The 23779-nt window shown below is 36.9% G+C and overlaps 2 protein-coding genes across 6 annotated transcripts in view; one reads left to right on the top strand and one right to left on the bottom strand.

Annotated features, from left to right (window-relative positions):
- The window catches only part of Pen (karyopherin subunit alpha), a 63299-nt gene extending 59787 nt beyond the window's left edge, over positions 1–3512 (bottom strand). Inside the window, exon 1 of the mRNA XM_083123355.1 lies at positions 3356–3512. The gene's annotated coding sequence lies outside the window, so the exon portion shown is untranslated. The remainder of the gene's footprint in view (positions 1–3355) is intronic.
- Positions 3513–5232: 1720 nt separating this feature from the next.
- Positions 5233–23779, top strand: part of LOC145989183 (citramalyl-CoA lyase, mitochondrial-like) — a 35782-nt gene continuing 17235 nt past the window's right edge. The window contains exons 1-2 of one of the 5 annotated variants that reach the window (XM_083124481.1): positions 5233–5369; positions 9785–9883. In XM_083124481.1, the coding sequence (XP_082980607.1) occupies positions 9791–9883 (93 nt within the window). In that variant the 5' untranslated portion in view covers positions 5233–5369; positions 9785–9790. The other 4 variants (XM_083124482.1, XM_083124484.1, XM_083124480.1 and 1 more) reach the window with 4 other exon arrangements.

Here is a 23779-nt window from a genome sequence, read left to right as displayed (position 1 = left end):
TTTCTTTAAATTTAAAAGTTTGGGGCTCATTTTGGGGCACGTGATTCCAGCCAATTTCTAACATGCCTTTAACAGGGACTCTATAGAGAAAGCCGTGGAGCCTGAGTGGAGGCGGTTGGGTGCAGCAGGTCAATTACCCCAGGGGTGGAGCCCGGAATCGGTGGGAAATTTGGACTCAAAAATTGCAAACTAAAATAACATTTTAGTTTAAATTTCCCACCGAATCCGGGATGGACAGCCCCAAAAGCCATTCACAGAGATCACCACGAAACATTACAATTTTCCTCTGGAAAAAAAAAAAAGGACTTGTGAGCTTTGTTCACTGGTATATCGTGGGTTCCAAAGGTTGAAATGAATTAAAATCGACAAAACACAAGCACGACACGAGATTATGTGGTAAAGGTGTACACGCCATATCGTGTCTCAGGCAAGTGAAAAGACTACGAGAAAGAAGTACTCGTAATGTGAAAAATGCAATTACTTTGATGAAAAAAACGTCAATACACCTTAAGGAATGTTCCACGAAGCAGATAGGTAAGTACGAATGTCAAAAATTGATGAAACTAAGAAGTTATAGGTGTCCGAAGGATAGTAAATTTTTAACTTTTCATTGCAGTTGCTGCTAAAACTTACTTGTAAAATAGTATTTGTTCCATTTTCAGCTCATAGTTTAGAATGTACTAAATGTACAAATTGCACTTCTGAATTCTTCCACTCCTTACTTTACACTGTTTTATAAATGGAAGAAAATTACATTCATTCCAATTCATGGTAACAGTTCGTTATATCGAAGACACATTTAATCTGATACTTTGTGTTTCGCATGATTCGTACTTACCAATTGTGTATTGTGGAACATAGTCCAAGGTGCCATTATGCTTTTTACACGAAAACAATTTTTCAGTGATTTTGTTTTATTCCTCTCTTTGTTTCCAGAACACACAATATGGCAAGCACATCTTGACTCATATCATGGGTATACAGTGTTTCAAACTTCACCTAAAAATACCTACTATCATGTTAGTCACCGGTGGAAAATATACATTATGCACAGGTAGCTGACGGATAGCCTCACGAACCATTTCCATAAGCGACAATACATGTCAAGTGGGCCAATCCTTGTTGCTCCACAATTTTTATAACATCTAATTTTTTCTGTGCAGTTACTTTACCATGTTGTTAGTTGAAAACCGTCACTATTTTAATTTTAGTGGCTGTAGGTTTCGAGTGGCAGCCATATTTGTTTTCAAAGATCCGCCATTTGGTGGTGTCGTATGGGGTTACCGAATCTGAAATATCTCAGCCCCTAATTATCCTATCGATGTGCAACAAAAACAAAGTAGTTTCCTTAAGTAGTTTCTTCTGTAAAAATTAAGAAATGTGTCTCCGATATAACGAACTGTTACCTACTTTATTAGAACACGACAAATTTTCTCTATTGAAACTTCCATTTTCAGCAAGAATATTTTATTATTACAAATAAATTCTACTTCACACAACTGGACAATATTTCAAGGCAACTGTATTGTTCAAGATCTCTATAGGCATTGCATTGTGATTTCTCTCTCAAAAATGGTAGTCAGTGTTCAAGAGAGGATGACAAAAAGAAGTTTTATTTTGTGAAAGAAAGCACAGAATAAGGAGCAGTGACAAAAAGAAATCTGAAGTAATTTTATTAACTTGACAATATGCTCAATGCACAGACTTAAAATATTTTTGTGGCAGTTGTTGGCTCCATGTGCATAACTATCCAGTCCCTAGTTATTAGTGTATTACACCAAAGCCCATATTGAATATATGATTTTGTAATGTTAGATTTCCTTCATGTCTCACACTCTTGAATGAATATTCAGCCCAAGTTCCTTTTGCTTTATTGCAATTCCATCATGCTACGAATGCAATTTTTACATGGTTCGATTTCGATGTATGTCTGTTAACACATACTGCGGAGTTTTGGCGATTACTCAAGATTTTGTTCAATATATGCTTTCGTGGTTAGGTTTGGTTCCCTTAGCATTAACATAAAGTCCCTAAATGCATTATACAAATGTTCCGATTTACTTCTACATTCATTCCCATGCTTCTACGGTATTTACTGTCGCTTGTCGACTGAGAATATCTTGTCCATGATAAGTGCATAAGGTAATTTTAAAGTTGTTTTTTCAACATAAATAACTTTTCTTCAAGTCCAAACAGTGCTCATTACTTTAAGGAAGGTTCAAATTTCGCGTGACAATGATTTCCAAAATTCTACAATAATTAGTCTTTGTGCTAGGAGAATCATAAATCAATCAGAACAGTTACCGAATGTTCTAGCTGGAAAATATTGTACCCAACACCAATAACAGCATTAAAATATTTTTCAACTTTGTGGCAAGTTTTGGCAGGATGACACTACTTGAGAAGTAACAAGATAAAGCGTGACAGCAACTAAACTGGACAGTTACAAACCAGCGAGGAAGGGACTTTTGGAATGTATCCTGACGTTCAATGCCGAAGTAGTTTCCAAGTTTATTTCTTAAGAAAAGAATGGGATATGTGGGGGACAGTGTGGTTCCAGGGTTAAATATGCAGTTTGGAGCTTCTTTGCAATGTTTTTAGATCTAGGAATATATAAGCTTATTTATGAGCAGTACAATTCCTAGATGATTGAGAACCATGTTATTATACAGGTTAATATGTATATTAAAATATACTGCTGTCGTAAGTTTTCTTCTGGAAAATGTACCCACACAAAATGTAAACTGCAGTGGGAAATTAATACTCACAAAATTGAAACTGTAGAAAAGGCAACCTAATCGGACAACTGCACAGTCGGGTCCCATTCTGTTTCACATTAAAAAAATTACACAATTTCGTGCAAAACAAGTGTGTTCTGATATATCATGCTACCGATCATTTTCTAACATTATCTGTGTTATAATGAACCCTAACCGATCCTTTTTAACACACATATTCACAAACTGCCTAATTAGGACAAAAACCTTCAAGGGCAAACAAAAAAAGTACAAGAATGAGACTGAATGAAATATATCCAGTACGAATTTAGTTGTGTTCGTTATACTCAACGGTATCTTTACCGTATGTCACGTGCAGAAGTACGAACAAAAAATTGGAAAATTCGACATTAAGACTTTCCGAGGTAATAGAACCTATAGTTATCCAAACCCTAAAGCTGCAATAGAACCAATTACAATAAAACTATGTGCCAAATTTATCTGTCTGTCCAATATTCTTGGACTTCGGCACATGACAAGATCGGACTAGCGTCCAAGCAAATTCGTAAAATTCGAATTATCAAATTACTTGAGAACATATAACAGTTTTTCAACGATAGCGAAATTCAAGTATTTACCGTTAGTTCTTGAGATTTCTGTCAGGCAACAGGCAGTTCTAAAATTCCAGCAATTCTCGGACAACTGATTAAAGCAAACACTTATTCTTTTCTGTTTCTCTCGAGATTCACAACCACAACCAGTCTCCCAATAGAAAAGAACCAGTATATTTAAATGTTGTCAGCTGACTTCCTATTGGTTCAAATGAAATCCAAAAGTTGTTGATGATTAGTCGTATTGCCCAAAGACGTAACAACAAAGTAGAAGCAACAGGAAGACTTCTATTTTTTAACTCTACTATGAAAATTAATATTAACAGGATTATATCGATTATATCAATGTGTTTAATATATTGTACATAAATATGCCATTTTAAAAGAGATATCTGTGCTGATATTATTCTTTTTTATTCTCAGACAACCCTTTTCCGGCTTTTCAAAATGTTTCACTCTTTCATTTTTTTCTCATTTTTTAAAGGCAGTGTCTGCTGCCACGTTCTTTTTTCTGCTGGAACCTCAAAAAAGATGCACGTGGCAGTAGACTCGGTCTTTGTTTTATCGTGATTTCATCATGCTATGTATGCAATTACGTCTGTAACACATACTGTGAAGTTGTAGCGATTACTTTCACAAAAATGTTTTAAGATTAGGTCCCTCAGCATTCTTCTAATAATAAACCTAAATGTTCTCGTTGTTAGGTTAAGTTCTGTTAGCATTAAAATAATATCGCTAAATGCTTTCTAAAGATAAAGGTTCTAAATTACCTGTACATTCATTCCCACTAATCATAAACTTGCATTTCTCTCGTCTCAATCTGTTCTTAAGATTTGTAACATCATCTTAGTAGACGAATTACGTGGCAGCAGCAAATTTGACGCTTATTCTTACTGCTGACACGTGCGTGGCAGCAGACTCTGCCTTTTTAAAAATATATTTGAAATTTAAATGACATTGATTGATTCCCTTTGATTGATAATATGAGGGTAGCGAAAGTTCATGCAACATTTTTTCTCGTTTGTTTAACACGATCCTGACGCTTATTTTTTGGTCATACATCCAGATGTACAGTGGGATCCATGAGTATTACCCTGCAAATTGTCCATCACTATGTTCACGCACTTTATTTGACCTAATAAGAGCTTCAAGAATTAAAAGAAAACTCAAAACAAGCTGTTGACAACTTCTGCAACATCATACATAAAAATCCATCGCTTAAAAACATATAGGATGTAAGAGAAATTTGAATGAAAATAGTCATGGACAATTTGAACGATAATACTCATGGATCCCACTGTACGTACAGTGGGATCCACGAGTATTACCGTGCAAATTGTTCATCACCATGTTCGTGCACTATATTTGATCCAATAAGAGCTTCAAGAATTAAAAGAAAACCCAAAACAGGCTGTTGACAACTTCTGCACCAACATACCTAAAAATCCATAGCTTAAAAACACATAGGATGTAAGAGAAAAATTAATGAAAATAGTCATGGACAATTTGCACGGTAATACTCATGGATCCCACTGTACAAACAAGCGTGTCGAAATAATTTTGTACGCATAATAACGATAACGAGTGAAATATATATCTTTGCTCTTTGCATGGCCGTCCGGAAGGGTTGGTCCGAGCCCACCCCTGGAAAATGAAAGTAAAAAAAAAAATTGTATCTCACACATATAATTGCATTCTAGCCACAATAATATGTGTTACTTATTGCATGAACACCAAAAATTCAAAATTACGCAATGTTTTTTAGGGAACAACACTATTTTTGCGGAACATGTACCTTGTTTGCCCCCCTGGAAAAAAAATACCTTCCTTACCCCTCCATGGAAAAAAAATCCTGCAGACGTCCATGGCTCTTTGTAATGTAATGAAAAATTCTTGCAATCAGTTACGTACATCAAACAGAACAGATACGAACAGAGACTTTGCATTTCTAAACAGAACATATTAATGGTTCCGCCGCCTGGAGAGGTATAACTTTCTTTGCTTGCTACTTCCTACTCCATGGTTTTGCTGAAACCAAATAGTAGGTACTCTATGATTCAACTTTCGTAAGGCACTCTTATTAAAGAGTTAAAAGGAAATTGAAAAGATATAGTTCAATATTGCATTCTACTCGTTTGTCTGTTATTCGGTGGAAACGACGAGGATGGAAACTCCAAACAATAATAGTTAAAGATGACAAAGACAAACAAAAAAAAAAGAACGTTGAATTACAACACAAGTCATTTATGGTACTCCGTTTAGAACTACTAAGAGTAAACCCACAGGTAAACCTATGATGAACAAAAGAATTTTTGGTACCAGTTAGATATACCGGAGACACATTTAACTCGTTTATTTTCAAATAAAATTCATTTCTACTTACCTCATATGCATAGCGGAACATTTTTCAACTTTGGATCACTTTTTTTCCCCATGAAAAAAGCGTTATTTTTAACATTATAATTATTTATTTGTCGTTGCTAATTTGTCGGGCAAATCTTGACTCACGTTGTCTATCATCAGCTGATATGCAGTATCGTCAGCTAATGTGTAGTGTTTCCAAACTTATGAACCGATAAATGCCGCACATACTATTCACAAAAGGTTTTTAAGGTAAAATTGATCCACAAACCATTCACGGAAGGTTAGGTTAGGTTCGGCAAACAGAAAATTGAATTGGAAAAAAAAAAAAGCTCACACGTTATCTTGTAAAACTACCGCGTGGTTGTTACACTAACACTTATTAACCGAAAAATGATTGTTATTAATCCACAAACCATTCACGGAAGGTTAGGCTAGGTTCAGGTAGGTTAGGCAAACATAGAAAATTAAATTGGAAAAAAAATCCCACTCACACGGCATCTTGTAAAACTACCGCGTAGTTACTACACTGACCGGGGGTTACATAATCAAATGCATGGAACATTTGATTCACATAGTCGACAGTAATGGTGGCACGAGCTTTGGTGCAATGGAGGGTAAATTTCTCGTATCGGACAAGCGGATTTCTTCAAATTTACAGGAGAAATTACTTACCGAATGCAGTTTCTTTAGACTTGTGGAAGTTCGGAGAAGTGTTTTCTCGCATCGTTCATTGAATTTTGCTGGTAAATTCGATATAAATGTGTGACCGATGCACGAAAGCTCTTGCATCCATTTACTTCCAGGTGGATGTAGCCTGTGTCTGATGACGTAATCCCGGTCAGTGTTTCCAAACACGTTTGGTTTGAGTTGTTGTTTTAAGTCCACTTTATGCACAGTAAGGCTAATCGGGACTGGACCTACAGTTTAAAGTGGGATCCGAACCACTTGTGCCTCCACCGGGTATCGAACCCGGGACCCCTCGATTGTTTCCAAACACGTGTTTTTGTAACTGAAAAAGGTACGTTTCCGCAAATGGTTTGTGGGGCTATGTGTCAATGGTTCATGGGGCTATGTGTCAATGGTTTGTGGGGCTATGCGTCAATGGTTCGTGGGGCTATGCGAGAATGGTGTGTGGGGCTATGCATATTTTTTTAATAACCAATTTTTAACTATTGTAACCTATAGTGACCCTACCTAACCTAACCTTACCGGAAATGGTTCGTGGGGCTATGTATGAATGGTTCGTGGGGCTATGCGTGAATGGTTTGTGGGGCTACGTAGGTATTTTTAGGTGCAGTGGGGTGGAAACACTGCATGCCGAGTACGGTAGTGAAACTGTGACCGCCATTTTGCGTGTTACCGAAGGCAAAAAGAAACGAAGAAAACTTACTCGATATGTCGCAAATAGAGCTTATTGCCGTGAAATAAGCGAAATGCCACTTTCAGCAATGTTTCTCAATGCAGAATACGTAAGTACGAATATTCAAATTAAATGAACTAGCAAATTTCAGCTGTTTGTCCGATACGAGAAATTTACCCAATGGAGATACATGAATGTCGAAAAATTCCTTATTTACAGGCCAAATAAGTTGCACGATTCGAAAAAACACTTTCCCCAGCTTCAGAAAGTCCACAAGAACTAAATTCCGTAAGTACTTTCTCGTCTTTTCTCCTGTAAATTTCAAGAAATGTGTTTCCGGTTTATCTAATCGTTACCGATTTTTTTTTCTTCATATTGATGTATGCCTGATATACTTTTTTTAAAAAGAAAAATTGAATTATTTATCTGGTGTACAGGTCAGGCTCATGTTAGGATTCCAAAATTAGTTTTTGGTAAAACTATTGGTACCAGTTTCATAAATCGGAGATATTGAAATTGCATATTTTGTGTTTCGCATGGTTCGTACCAATTGTGTATTGCGGAACATAGTTCAAGATGCCATTATGCTTTTTACACGAAAACGAAAACAATTTTTCACATTCTGAGTTAAAAAAAGGTAAAGTGCTCCCCTGTGATTAGCACCATGCCATGAAGGCGTATGGGGGTAACGCCCCACACTTTCTTGATCCGGTCATGAGGGGGGCTGATGTGATCAGCATCACGCCCCTGACCGCCTTTACCCCCCAGGGTTTCCCCCAGGTACCCATGTCATTTGATGCTGGGTGGGCGATGCTGGGTGGGCGCTGGGGTCGCTTCCAACGTTAGAAAAGTTCCCAGATTTGAACCAATCTGGGATCGAACCCGGGACCTTTAGCATGGTAGTCAGTCACATTCTGAGTACTTTTTTTATTCCTTTCTTCGCTACCGGAACACACAATATGGCGGGCACATCTTGACTCACGTTGTGGGTATGCAGTGTTTCAACCTTCTTCACCGGAAAAAATACCTACTATCGTGTTCGTCACTGGTGGAAATTATACATTATGCACGGCTAGCTGACGGATAGCCCCACAAACCATACACGTATAGCCCCACAAACCATTCATGGATAGCCCCACGAACCATTTCTGATAAGGTTAGGTTTGGTTTCATTAGGCAAGCATAGTAAAAAAAAGGGGAGGGTTGAAACACTGACAGGGGATTACGTCATCAGACATATGCAGCATCCGGTTGTCGTAGGGCAAGCAAATGAAAGCAATGGCAATTGTGCGTTGGTGAGATATTTCTCTTGAAAAATATATGATTTTCTGGTCAAAATATTCCTTGAAAAAGACTTGATTTTCCGGTCAGATATATTCCACGATGAAGGAAAATGCCTCGACGAACGTTGTAAGCTTTGTAGAAACTCATTTCCATAAGTAGTTTCTTGTGTAAAATTGAAGAAATGTGTCACCGATGTATGAAACTGTTACCAAACTATCAAAACGGAGAAATGTCTGTAACTCGTTTATTCTGTAATTGTTGACATTCGTACTTACCTATTCTGCATTGCGAGAGATTGTTTAACAAGGGATTTTGCTTTTTTTAACGAAATTATTATCTATTGTTGACATATCGAGTAATTATTGTTTGTTCTTTTCTCGCTACCTGAACATGCAAAATGGCGAGCAAATCTTGACTAGCGTTGTGTTTCGATCGGCAAAGCAGTGTTTCAACCTTCTTAACAGAAAAATTCCCGCATAACCCCGAAAACCATTCACTCATAGCCCCAAAAACCATTCTCATAGCCCCAAAAACCATTCACGCATAGCCCCAAAAACCATTGGGGATAGTATGACCATCCACGAATAGCCCCAAAAACCATTCACGATAATCCCACCCACTATCACGGTAAGGTTAGGTTAGGTTGCTTTAGGTTGGGCAATGTAGTGAAAAAAACTGTGTGTTTGGAAACACTTACCGGGGATTACGTCATCAGATGCTCGCAACATCTGGTTGAAGTATGGGGATGGAAATGCAAGCAACAGCTTTCGTGCATCGGACGGACATTATTATAGAAAAATACATGATTTACCGGCCAAATACATTGAAAAATGCGAGAAAACACTTCTACGACCTTCCTAAATTACACAGAAACTCAATTCCGTAAGTACTTTCTCCTGTAAATTTGAAGAAATCCATTTCCCAGCTATGACATTTTTACCTAGTTTTTTTCTCAATGTGGTTAGTCATGAATTGTGATTTTTTTTTTTTGTTTTGCACAATTATCACGTTATTTCACTCGTCCAGGATTCGAAAAGCATTGGGCAATAGAAAAATAAATATTTAAATTTTTGGAAACTGGCAGGACATCTAACTGCTTAATAGCCATTCCAATGATCTAGCGCCCGACCCTGTGGCCGAGTGGTTAGCACATCACGCTGCAACGCCAAGGGTCCCGGGTTCGAATCCCGGTCGGGCTTGGTTGTTTGTGAATGTCCATTCATCAATTTCATCATTTCATCACTTATCCCCATCTTCGCAAATTAGCCAAGAGGCACAAAACGCGAAGTAAAATAAACTAAATCAAATCAATGATCTAGCATATTATTTGAAACAGATATATTATTTAAAGCAATGTAGAAGTATATTTTATTGTATTATTAACAATATTAATGATACAGACATAACTGTCACGAGGTTTGTTATTGTTATTATTATTATTATTATAGATAAACATGATGTCAAGGAAAATCATTAGGCACTTGTGTGGGACATCGGCAATGTTCTGTCATGTAAATAAGAGCAGTGGAGCTGTATTTAACCAGGTTGTAAGTATATTGTCATTCTCTTTATAAACTTACTAATTCTAGTTTTACAATATACAGTTTAACCTACAAGTCTCAGAGTTTGTAGTGTAATCAAGGGGTACCAGGTTCGATACTCGGTGGATGCACATTGCACAGTGGTTCGGATCCCACTTTAAACTGTAGGTCCATTCAAAATTAGCCTTCCTGTGCATAACTTTTTTAAAGTCACATCTAAAATTGATACCAAAAACTGCAAGTTAAGGGGACTAATGAGAGAGGAAAATATTTTAAAATTTCACGCCTAATTATCACTTATTAACTGGAAAATTATGTATCGTTCTGTAAATAAGATAAATGACAAAGTGACATTTTTAATATCTGAAATGTCTAATTCAGCTGAAAGAGCATTTCCTCTAAAGTATGTTGTAACCTACAAGGGTTAGAAGTAAAGAAATTGACAAACTCAAAGGAGAATGTGAACGTTATTATGAGTATTATATTAGTACTGGTTCATAAGATGAAATTATATAGATTAGTTAGGGAAACTAGGATTAAGGTTAATGATAATTTTATAAACAACTCTAGTAATAGGTCAAAAGCAATGTGGGATACTGTAAAGAAAAGAGTAATTCCATACATGTGAATAGAAAATATTTTAATAACCAACTTAGCGTGTCTGAACTGAACAATTTTTTTTATTAATAAAGTTTAAGAAATCCTGAGTAAAGTTTCATCTTGCCCAAGTAAAAATGACAAGTTTTTATTTAAATGGATTATTAAAACCTACCACTACTTTTAATTTCCATCTTGTTGAAGTAAAAGACATTGAAAGAATAAACATTAAAATGAGTAATAGTACAGAGCATTCACTACAAGACTCAGCGGCAAGCGGCCCGGCGTCAGCTCTTGTCTTTCTCGGTGAATGGGGTCCATGACAGTCGCTAGAGTCACCTATTAAAATTACAGTTTTCATATTGTGTACTAACCTTGACTACAGAAGGTGTTGAAAATGATGTCCCTCTGCTGCAACACATTCCAGGTATCTCTGAAGGAAATTTGGCATTTACACGTGCAAGTTCGTCTACTGTAATTCTCCCGATTTCTTGTACAATACCCTCTTTTAACTCATGGATGGTGTGTATACTTTGTATACTTTATTTTGTAGATTTCCCCATAAATAAGAATTCACCCGACTCGCATTATCTCTAGGCTGTAATTCATGCAATATTGTCACTCTGTAGGGCTTAAATTTAAGAATTTTAGCAGCTCTAAATGCTGTAGTTTTGGAGACAATCGCTGACGCCGGGCGGCTTGCCCCCGAGTCTCATAGAGAATGTCAGGGAATGCTCTGTAGATGTGAGGATATTTATAACTTAAGCTGCATCATATTGAAATATGGAGTAAATTTTATAAAGGAACCTGTAACTCATATTATAAATTCATGTATTATTGGGTGTGTTTTCCCTGAAGATTTCAAGTTAGTAAAAGTGATACCCATATTTAAAAAGGGTAATAAGTCCTTTCCTGATAGTTACAGACCTATTTCATTGGTTCCAGTCGTCTCAAAAGTATTTGAGATTGTCCTAAATAATCAGATTGTTGATTATTCCTAACAAAATAAGTTATTTAGCAACTCTCAATTTGGCTATAGAACTGGACTTGGTACTGTTAAGGCTGCTGTCTCATTCTTGAAAAATTGTATAATAAGTTTAGACATTAAGAAAGTTGTTAATGTGAAACTCTATGATTTGTCCAAAGCATTCGATACTGTATCTCATTCTCTTCTGCTAAAAAGTTAAGATTTTATGGTTTTCAGGATGGAGCGCTGTCACTTTTGCAATCATATCTAAGTGGGAGATCTCGGAGATTAGTTTTTGAAGAAGAGTCAAATTTGTTACCTGCTAAACATGGAGTACTTCAAGGATCTATTCTGGACCCTATTCTTTTTATTATTTACATAAATGATTTGCCAGATAACATTTCAACACACTTGGTCAGTAGTTACCTATTTGCTGATGATATCAATATTTGTTTGAACTCAGATTCTAATAATCTTTTAAGGTCCTTGTTAAAATCTACTTCTGATATTGTTCAGGACTGGTGTACTGCAAACTTGCTTTGTATAAACACTGATAAGATCAAAAACTTGGATCTTACATATAATAGTAATAATCATAATACAGAGCATGAAAAGAATTCTGTCACCTTTTTGGGATTTTTAATAGATAATCATTTGGAATGGGAGGATCATATCAGTAGAGTTGAATCCAGAGTTAGCAAAGGGGTTTATTTAATGCATAGGTTAAGATTGTGTGCAAGCTTGAATATTCTAAAAACTGTTTATTATGCACAGATACACAGTCACCTAAGCTATGGTACCTTACTTTGGGGTCATCAGCCTTCAATAAAAAGGTTATTAAAATTGCAAAAGATATGTGTAAGATTAATGTGTGGTCTTCCAAGCCGTGGCCACTGTAAGTTAAGTTTTGTTAGACTAGGTATTATGACAGCTCCTGCTATCTTTGTATTCCAATGCCTGCTCTATATAAAAGAAAACATTCACATTTATGAGGAGTTAGGGTGTTCACATACCTATCAAACCAGAAATAGGGATTGTTTAGATGTAATTACAACAAGACACAAAAAACCTTTTACTACATGTCGGTTAAGTTTCACAATGCTCTCCCTCTGTCTTAAGGTAACTGCCCTTTTTATAATTCAAAAGAAAAGTGCAAAAATTGTCTATACCTTCTGTCAAAAAAGTACCGGGAATTTGTAATTTAAAAGCCCCGCACTAATGATTTTTTAAAATTCTTTTTTTCCGTATGTTGGTAGCACTGTCCTTAATTACTATGCCAAACATGAGCGTGATCTGTCAACCAGTTTGTTTACAGCAGCTGGTTGAATCAGTCCACATCAGTAGTGCATCACGATTTTTACAATGAACGAAATTATTGAACAAAGAGTTTGCCTTAAATTTTGTGTTGCGAACTGAATTTCGTGTGCTGACTTGCTAAATGTTAGAAAAGACTTATGGTGAATCAGTTTTATCAAAAAGACGGGCTTACGAGTGGTACAAAGCGTTCAAGGAGGGCCGAGAGATCGTCGAAGACATGCCTCATTCTGATGACCTTCGACCTCTTCAACCGATGAAAACATCGAAAAAGTGAAGAAATTGTGTCGATAATCGCAATTCCAGCTTAAGAGAGATAGCTAGTGACCTTAATACCTATCACGAGTCTGTTCGTTCGATTTTGGTGGATATTTTGGGCATGAGACGCATCGCCGCACTGCTTGTTCCAAAAGAGCTGAATTTTCTTCAAAAACAGTACCGTGAACAGGTCTCTTTAGATATGCTGGATCATGCCAATTCTGATCCCACATTCATGGAATGCATCATAACTGGTGACGAGACATAGGTCTACAAGTTTGACATGCAAACAAGTCAACAGCCATGAGAATGGAGGACAAAAGACGAGCTGAAAACGAGAAAAACACGTGAAAGTTACTCAAAAGTCAAGGTGATGCTCATTATTTTCTTCGATATTCGTGGTTTGGTGCGTCATGAATTCATTCCAGAGGGGCAGACGGTCAATAAAGAATACTATTTGTCCGTAAGTAGTGGTATTTGTGGTACTATAAACCCGAGAAAGTATGAGCCCCCCTCAAGCAGATTTGGCTACACTTAAAACTAGCTCAACATGCCCATATGAGCTTTTTGCTCAAGTGTGGAACCTCGCCTAATCCAAGATTTTTGTAAAAAAGCCCTCATGGATTCCATGAGAAAGTATGACCCCCCTCAGATTGATTTGTCTACACTTACAGAAGGCACTTCTGTGAGATTGTTGTCCATAATCCTGTCAAAAATATATCCCTCCTCATATTTTTTTTGACCACACTTAAAACTAGGCCATACGTATTAACACACACCTACACCCACCCACACCCACCCACACATATTTACTTCCGGTCCACTTCCGGTCCACTTCCGGTCCACTTCCGGTTTACTTCCGGTCTACTTCCGGTCTACTTCCGGTCCACTTCCGGTCCACTTCCGGTCTACTTCCGGTCCACTTCCGGTTTGCCTACTTCCGGTCCACTTGTGGCCAAGTTGTGGTCTATTTCTGATATTTTTATCCAGCATAAAGTTTTGATCTGAATCCCAAGAAATTGTATATAAATACCAAAGCCAAAAATATTAAGTGTATACACACATACACTTACACACACACACACAAAGGACAGTGTTGAACCCAACTGATATTTTTATCCAGCATAAAGTTTTGATCTGAATCCCAAGAAATTGTATATAAATACCAAAGCCAAAAATATTAAGTGTATACACACATACACTTACACACACACACACAAAGGACAGTGTTGAACCCAACTGATATTTTTTTCCAGCATAAAGTTTTGATCTGAATCCCAAGAAATTGTATATAAATACCAAAGCCAAAAATATTAAGTGTATACACACATACACTTACACACACACACACAAAGGACAGTGTTGAACCCAACTGATATTTTTATCCAGCATAAAGTTTTGATCTGAATCCCAAGAAATTGTATATAAATACCAAAGCCAAAAATATTAAGTGTATACACACATACACTTACACACACACACACAAAGGACAGTGTTGAACCCAACTGATATTTTTATCCAGCATAAAGTTTTGATCTGAATCCCAAGAAATTGTATATAATAAACAACAACAAAAATGCCGAATCAAAAATATTGTAATCAATGCAATAAGAATATATCCAGCCCCAATTGGGCCAAGCACCAAAAGATTTGTAACCCAGACAAATGCAGAACTCCCACAAAAATATGCCCTAAATGCCATAGAAAATATAATCTGGAATACTTCACTTATAAACATAAAGGTACTTGCTCTGCACAGTCATCAACATTGCCCCCACAACCATCTACATCTGGTCTGAAAAGGAAGCATGAAGCACCTGTTAATGCTAAAGCAGCAAAGCAGCCACGCCATGCACCCATCCATAGCAGTTTTAATGCCCAACTTAGGGATTACCGGTTTGTATCAGAGCCAAGATGTGGCATTGAGAATTTCTTGAAGAGTATAAATTCTAATCTCCAGGCAATTCTAAATGCACATCTTGGCTCTTATAAGCTCTCCCTCAAATTGTATACACAATATAAGAAACCAAATGGCACAAAATTTATACACCCCCACGTAACAGAAACTGTACCGGTATATTCAAATTCAAATTCGGACAAAATAATAAGCAGATGGATGGATCAACTGAATATCAAACACTCTGAATTTGCGGCAAAAGAGTCCGGATGGAGCCTATGCGGATCCCCACACAAGTTATATGTTAATATTTCTGAATTCAGCCCATTAAAAGGTTCTACATATCTGCCATTACCTGCTAATATTAAAAACAGAAGAGCCGTGGTTAATATAGAAAATACCGACCAGAAATGTTTTCTGTGGTGTATATTAGCTGCTTTGTTTCCAGTTTCAAGGCATCCTGAGAGAATAAGTTATTACAAACAGCATGAACATCTTTTTGACGATGCAATGGAGGGTTTGGAATATCCAATGTCTGTTCAGAATATTGATAAATTTGAAAAAAGGGCCAGGCACATCAATGGCAAACAATTATCTATTAATGTATTTACTTGTTCCACTGGCAATTGCTTGATAGCACCTCTCAGAATCAGTACACTTGATGATGAATCTGCAATTCCGATTGATCTGCTCTTAATTGAAAAGGATGGCACATATCATTATACTCTGATACACAGTCTTGAAGCTTTAGTGAGAATACAACTAGACAAAACTCATACAATATTCAAGTTGTGCAGAAGATGTTTAACTGAATTTGATGGTAGAAAAATGGTGAAGGGGGTTCGGGAAGAGAATGCAGAAATTGCTAAAAACAAGTTAATTGAGCATCTGAAATACTGTGGGAACCATAAACCTGTTCATATGGTGATGCCCAATCCAAGTGAAAATTGCAAATTCAAAAAGTATGAAGCCTTGTTGGAACACCCAGCATATATTGTCTGGGATTCTGAATCAAATCTCAAATCTCTTGCATTCTGCAATCCAGATCCCGAAGAATCTTCAATTACACCATACCAGCTGCATGAACCTTCCAGCTTTTGTTATGTGGTTGTACAGGATGGTGTTGTTAGTAAAGAATTTTCATACATGGGACCAGATGCCATCAAAATATTTGCACATAGAATAGAAAATGAGTGCCGTGACATAGCATATAACATCTTATTAAAATCAAAACCCATGTTGCCTTTAACAGAGAAACAGATTGAAGATTTCAACAAAGCAGAAAAATGCCCGGTATGTGATTCTGAATTTTCAGATACAAATATCAAGGTGAAACACCATTCTCATACAGATGGTCGATATAAACAGGCCCTGTGTAATAGCTGTAATATTAAGATCAAGAGACCAAGATTTGTCCCCATATTTTGCCATGGAGCATCCAATTATGATTTCCATCATCTGATCAGGTACGAGGGGTTTGAGAAGCAGAATTTAAATATTTTAGCTGAAAATGATGAGAAATATATATCTATTAGCAAGATAATTAAAGTTGATGGTGTTCCTATTCACATAAGATTTCTTGATTCTTACAGATTTTTATCAGCTAGCCTGGATACACTGGCCACTCAATTATCTGATGATCAATTCAAAATCACACGTGCATTGTTTCCAAATCAGGACCTGAAATTAATTAGGCGGAAGGGTGTATATCCATATGACTATGTCACAGATTTTTCTAAATTTGATGAGTGTTCCCTGCCACCACAACATGAGTTTTACAGCAGAATCAGAGGATCTGGAATCACTGATGAAGATTATCACCATGCCCACTTGATGTGGAACAATTTAAATTGCCAGACATTTGGTGATTATCACATGGCATATTTGAAACTTGATGTCACCCTCTTAGCTGATGTATTGCAGGCATTCAGAAAATCTTCTATGCAAAATTATGGACTGGACCCAGTGTATTTTTACAGTGCCCCGGGCCTAGCATGGGCCGCAACGTTTTTCAACACCAAAAAGCAATTGGATCTGATCCACGATCAAGATATGTATCTGTTTATGGAGAAATGTATAAGAGGTGGGATGGTGCAATGTTCCCAGAGATATGCCAGAGCAAATAACAAGCATATGCCTGATTATGATCCAGCACGGCCATCAAATTATATACTGTATGTAGATGCAAACAACCTCTATGGTCACGCTATGATGCAAAAACTGCCATATGCAGGGCTTGAATGGGTTGAAGATTTCAATATTGAGGATCTTCAGGATTTTGATGACAGTAACTGTGGCCTCTTCTTAGAGGTTGATCTGATAATTCCAGATCATTTGCACAATAAATTTTCTGATCTGCCCCCAATTCCCGAGGTTCAGTGCTCACCTGGCTCTAAACAGAAGAAGCTCATGATGACTCTAGAGCCGAAACAGGATTATGTCATATATTACAAAAACCTCCAGTTCCTGATGAAACATGGTGTTCAAGTGACTAAAGTTATAAAAGTCTTGAGGTTCAGGCACTCAGAATGGTTGAAGCCATACATTGATACAAACACAGAGCTTCGAACATCGGCAAAGAGCCAATTTGATAAGGGCTTGTTTAAATTGATGGTGAATTCAGTGTATGGCAAAACTATTGAAAATGTCAGAAAACATACCGATGTTAAAATAATTACTGACCCCAGCCTGAGCAAAAAATTGGTTGCAAAGCCCAACTTCAATTATAGAAGAATTTATGATGAGCACATGGCACTTTTCAACATGAAGAAAACAAAGATCAAATTTGATAAACCTATTTATGTAGGGGCTGTGATATTGGAATTGTCCAAATTACATATGTTAACATTGTATTATGACGTGCTGAAACCTTTTTATGGTGATCGTGTAAAATTATTGTACATGGACACGGATAGTTTTATTCTTGATATTAAAACAGAAGATGTTTATCAAGATATTGCACAGCCTGAATTGTTTCAATACTTTGATACCAGTGAACATACAAGAATTCAACCCCACAACAAAAAGGTGCCTGGCAAGTTAAAAGACGAGACATGTGGTGATGTTATTGTGGAATTTGCTGGGTTAAGTGCCAAGGTGTACAGTTTTAAAACATGTAGTGCTGTTGTCAAAAAGGCCAAGGGCATTGGCAAAGTAGCTGTTGAAAAAGATCTTGAATTTGAAGATTATAAAAATTGCATCAAATCTCAGAGTTTAATCAAAACATCAGAAAATAGAATTCAGAGTGAGGATCACTTGTTGACTTCAAATGTTGTAAGAAAAGTGGCCCTGGACCCACATGATGATAAGAGATACATTTTATCATGTGACATACATACTTTACCTTGGGGGCATTGTGATTTGAAAAATGGGAATCAATGCCCAATTACAGAGCATGATTTGAAATAAATAAACATGCCTATGAACTTATTTGGGTTCAAAAAACAGGCTATTATGGAGCTGCCAACACCACAACCCTCTCCTGATATGCTGTCTAAACTGAGTGGCTTGTTAATTATTCATCTGAACAGCATACTTACAGATAATGATGAAGAAACAGGTAAAACATTGTACATATTTAACAATAATTTAAATCATTACCAATTACCTGTAGGTGGGCAATTGCAATTTATTACAACCCCTGAGGGCGATGTTAAAATTTCAATAGGGAGAAATATTTATAGAATCAAGCACTCAAACATGGTTTCTGGCACTGTATATACTGTTTCTGCTGGTGACTGCTTATATATTGAAGTCCCGGGATCATATGACAAGCTTATACCCTTTTTTATAGAATTAAGAATCAGATACTCTATAATAAATAACCAGTAAAACAAAAATGCCTAACGATATATTTGGCCATACAAGACATGAAGATCACAGTGATGAAATTCTGATGCTTGATGTCAGAGTCAAGAAATTAAGAAGTGATTTACAAGCTTTACAGACCACACTCAATGCCAGTCTTCAATTAGAAATTACAAATTTACAATCACAATGCATGGACCCTCTTCTTAAAATTGATTCTGAACTCAAAGTGCTGCTTCAGAAATATACTGATTTGGCAACATTAGATAATTTTCAAAGTTTAGAAGAAGCTGTAGCAGCTCTTCAAGCCAAATTTAAGACCCAGGCTACCAACTCCGAGCAATTGAAACAACAATTGGAAGAGCAGATAAATAATGTCCAGACACAGCTCCAAACAATTGTCAAAAGCATAAAATCACAAGAAGATTTTGATCTAGTCATTTCTACTCTAAAAGAACAGATTCAGTCACTGGAGATACCTAATCTGGACCCTCTGAACAATGCCATAGCCGAGGTTAAAAATAAAATTGAGACACTTGAAAATTTTATGAACAATTTGCCATCTTCTGATGCTTTGAATGCAATAACTCGGAGTGTTGCAAATATTAAGCTGCAACTTGAAACATATGAAGATTTTGGAAAAATTCAAAGTTCCATAACCCATCTTGAAGGTACAATAGCAGCAGTGCAAAGTGATTTGGCAAATGTACTAGAATCCAGATTGCCTGGGATTGTAGATACTCTTGTCAGTGTCCAGCAACAAATCACAAAGCTTGAAAACCTCAACACCGAATCTGAGCTATCTCATTTTCATCACTTGATCGATGATATCCAAACAAAGCTTGAAATTTTACAACAATCCACACCCTCTCAGGCAGATATAGCCCTGCTCCAAAATGCTATGCAAAATGTGGCTGATGCTTCTGAATTAAACAATGTAAAATTGGCACTTGAATTTTTGCAGAATACAGTATCAAATCTTCCTACATCGCAGGAACTTAAAAATATTAAGAGAGCAGTGAATAGGATATTGAAATCAGAAGATATCAAGAATATCCAGGCAGAGATCAAACAACTCACTCAGACAGTGGGCACTCTACCAACAAATCAACATATTAATGAACTGCATGCCCTGTTTGAGGATATCAGAAGACAGGTCCATGATCTTACTGCTCAAAATTCAAAATTGGCAGTTGTTGAAAATTTGCAACAAATTGTAGCTAATATCAAGCAACAGCTAGGGACCATGGAATCCAATCAAGCAAATGCTCTGTCTGTTTTTGCCACCCAGCTTCAAGAGATTGTGCAACAATACAAGAGACTTGCTGTGGACATAAAAATAAAGCCAGGCCATGATGATGTTGTTAGGACCATCAATGAGCACCTTGAATCTGTAACAAGCAGATTGCTTACAGCAGAAAAAGAAATAACAGGCATAATCGAGAATCCAAAACATACAGTAATTCTTGAATTGTACAGCATCCCCAACAAAGAATATGATTCACCGTTTACGCCAGGTGGCAAAATATATATGCTGTCCCCTGCACAATTTTATTACCAGTTTTTTGTTGGAGGCACATTGAGACCAATCAAGATCAAATATTGGCATCAGCCACAGGCACACCACTACCCCACCTTATCAATAACAAATGCTGACAACAAAGTGAAAATCACAAGTGTAGAGTTAGAGGATTTTACAGACCCCAATACATTAGAAACAGCATATACTGAAGATGATGGCACTCTGGAATTTAAAATACAAATAGGAGACAAATTATATTTAGAAAATCCTGCAGTCTCAGCTGCTGAACACCCCATAGTTGCAATATTCTTGTTTACATATTATGTCTAGTTGTTGATGAATTACACAGACAAGCCAGACATAATTATAAGAGACTGCCAGTAGTCACAAAGGGCATAGATGATTTATGGCAGAGCGACTTGATTGAAATGGCAAGTGGACAGCTGAAAAACTTAGACAAAATCAACAAGGGCTACAAGTATCTACTCACTGTCATAGACACATTTTCAAAATTTGCCTGGGCTGTGCCACTCAAATCCAAGACTGGAAAATGTGTTACAGAAGCCATCAGGACAATCATCAATCATTCAGGAAGATCACCACGCTATTTGCAAACAGATAATGGCAAAGAATTTTATAATTCAGTGTTTCAACAATTTATTAAAAGCCAGTCAATACAACATTATTCGAGTTACAGTGATCTCAAAGCCTCAATTGTAGAGAGATTCAACAGAACCTTAAAAAATCTTATGTATAAACAATTTACACTCCAAGGTAATTATAAATGGATTAATATTCTTCCAGAACGTCTACATAAATATAACAACTCGGTCCATTCCACAATCAACATGAAACCCTCTGAAGTAACTCCATCCGATGAGCAAAAATTGATCAGGACTGTTTATTATCCTAGATACCAGCCAACAACAAGAAGGGCCAAATACAGGGTGGGTGATCAAGTAAGAATCAGCAAATATAAGCACTTATTCAAAAGAGGCTTTACAAGAAACTGGAGCACTGAATTATTTACAGTGGTTCAAGTTAAACCTGGGACCCTTAATACATATATAATAAAAGACCACCGAGGAGAAATTCTCAAAGGCCGATTCTATGAACAAGAGCTCAGCAAAACTAAACAGCCTGACACATATCTCATAGAAAAAATCATCCGCAGAAAAGGCAACAAGTTATTTGTCAAATGGCTAGGACTCCCAGAACACAGCTGGATCGATGCAGACAAAATAATAATATGAGCACCTGGGATGTTATAAAGAGGCTGCCAGAACCTGAACAGCAGAATAAGAGAAATGGCAACTTGCTGCCTGATAATATTAGGTGTCTTATTGTTGGGCCATCTGCTTGTGGTAAAACTACACTAATGGTTGATAATTTTTTATTGGCACCCAACTGGTTAGACTGGAAAAACAGGCACTTGTATGTTTTCTCAAAGAGCTTGGAACAATTAAAATATCAGCAGCTGATGAAGCTATATGATGGATTGGATATTGCCACTTTTGAATCAGATGTTAAGCCACTTGATGAATGTCTCGATAATTCTGTTGTTGTGTTTGATGACATTATACTGGATAATCAAAACAAGGTTAGAAATTTCTTTACACAGGGCCGACACAAAAACATTGATTGCTTCTACCTGGCACAGACTTTTTCTAAAATACCGAAGCAACTGATCCGAGACAACAGCAATTTTATATGTGTGTTTCATCAAGATCATACCAACCTCAAACACATACACGATGAATATGTAGGTGGGGACTTGAGCTACAATGATTTTTCCAAGTTTTGCAGCAAGTGCTGGAACCAGGATAGTTATGGGTTTGTCACAATTGATATGACAAGAACACCTAATACTGGCAAATACAGAAATAAAATCAACAATTTTCTAGACGTTGAGACGTATATAAATAACCATGAAAAGGCCAATTATTGACGATCTTAAATTAAGAGATTATCTTGTAAAAAGATTTAAGGGATGGAAATCAGAGAACCGAGGAATTTATGAAAAACACAAACAAACTGAACAGCCTGTAATTGATGCTATTAATAATTTAGGTAAGAATATCAAAACTGTTACAGAGCAAAATCAAAATTTGATCACAGAGCTTGTACCTGTAGCTGCTAGGAACATATTAGATTATCCATTCACCCCACTTTCCAGTATTCATACACCTAGTCCTGTTGCTCCTCGAAGAATTGAAGCTAGTCAGGATCCTATTGAATTGGGTCTTCTTGCTCAAAAATATTTAACCACACCTAAAGACAACAAAGATGAGGTGTTTGGCTTATATGCTGACACAGAGCTTGACGGGAGCATCATTCATAGAATTGGCAATTTCAGAGTAACATTTATGGGGGATGATATAATTGTATATTCAGAATCTCGTCTCGGAGAAAAAGGTGCTTTTGTTAAGTACCCCGGCACACCTGGGTTGTGGGAACTGATGACTAGGAAAAGGCCTGGCAGCTATACAGATCAAGATTATGAACATTACAAAGAAATATTAATAAAATCAGATGCTCTATACCAGAACAATGATCCCACACAAAAAAGAGTCAAGTCTAGCAGTGGAGCAAAATACAACAATTTAATCAAGCCCATATGGTCACAGATCAAGACAGGCAGTGGAATCAAACATTACAACACCCTGCCTAAAGAATTTGTGTGGGTTGATGATGTCAGGAAACTTGTAGATAGGTTGCTGGTGATAGCTGGGGAGGAAAATGCTGGCAACAACAATTTTTACAATGAAAAGGTTGGAATTATGGACATGATAAGCACAAAATTGTCTAATTTTATAGTGAATGACCCTAAGGGGATTGGATATCTCATAAAAATTATTAATACTCTACCACCTAAATTTTGGAATGTTTCTGAGGGTCGGGGGCTGGTTAATGACATTATAAACAAACTGCCATTTGAACTACACATTCCAGGCTATCAGTATTGCGGTCCAGGCACAAAATTGGACCATAGATTAAACAGAGGTGATCCTGGTGTTAATCCCCTAGATGCTGCTTGTAGAGACCATGACATAGCGTACAACACACATTCTGATCTTGACAAGAGACATGTTGCAGACAAGAAATTAGAAGAGGCTGCATTTGGTAGATTTGTAAGCAAAGATGCTTCTTTGAGTGAAAAAATAGCAGCATTAGGAACCACCATAGCTATGAGCACCAAACAAAAACTGGGGTGGGGGTTGTGAATATGTATATAATAAACCTACAATGAAGGCAAAGGGTGTTATGTATCAAATACCTTATGCAGGTCTCAAATCTCTTAAAACTATTGATAGTCTTTTAACCAAAAAGCAGCGCAAGAAAAAAAACTCTTGTCTTGCAAAGGGGCATGGTATGAAATTGTTGCTTAGTACCCCCCAATTAAAAAAATTACAGCAATCAAGAAAAAAATCACATGTGGGGGGATTTATATTTACTATCCCTGCCATCTTAGCTGCTCTCGGGGCTGTTGGGAGCTTGGCTGGGGGATCAGCCGCCATAGCAAAAACAGTAATAGATGCC

This window comes from Lepisma saccharinum, chromosome 6 (genome assembly GCF_977018435.1).
Source record: "Lepisma saccharinum chromosome 6, izLepSacc3.1, whole genome shotgun sequence".
Lineage (NCBI taxonomy): Eukaryota > Metazoa > Arthropoda > Insecta > Zygentoma > Lepismatidae > Lepisma > Lepisma saccharinum.
The sequence above is the reverse complement of the archived record's forward strand: the minus strand, read 5'-3'. Positions and strand labels throughout refer to the sequence as shown.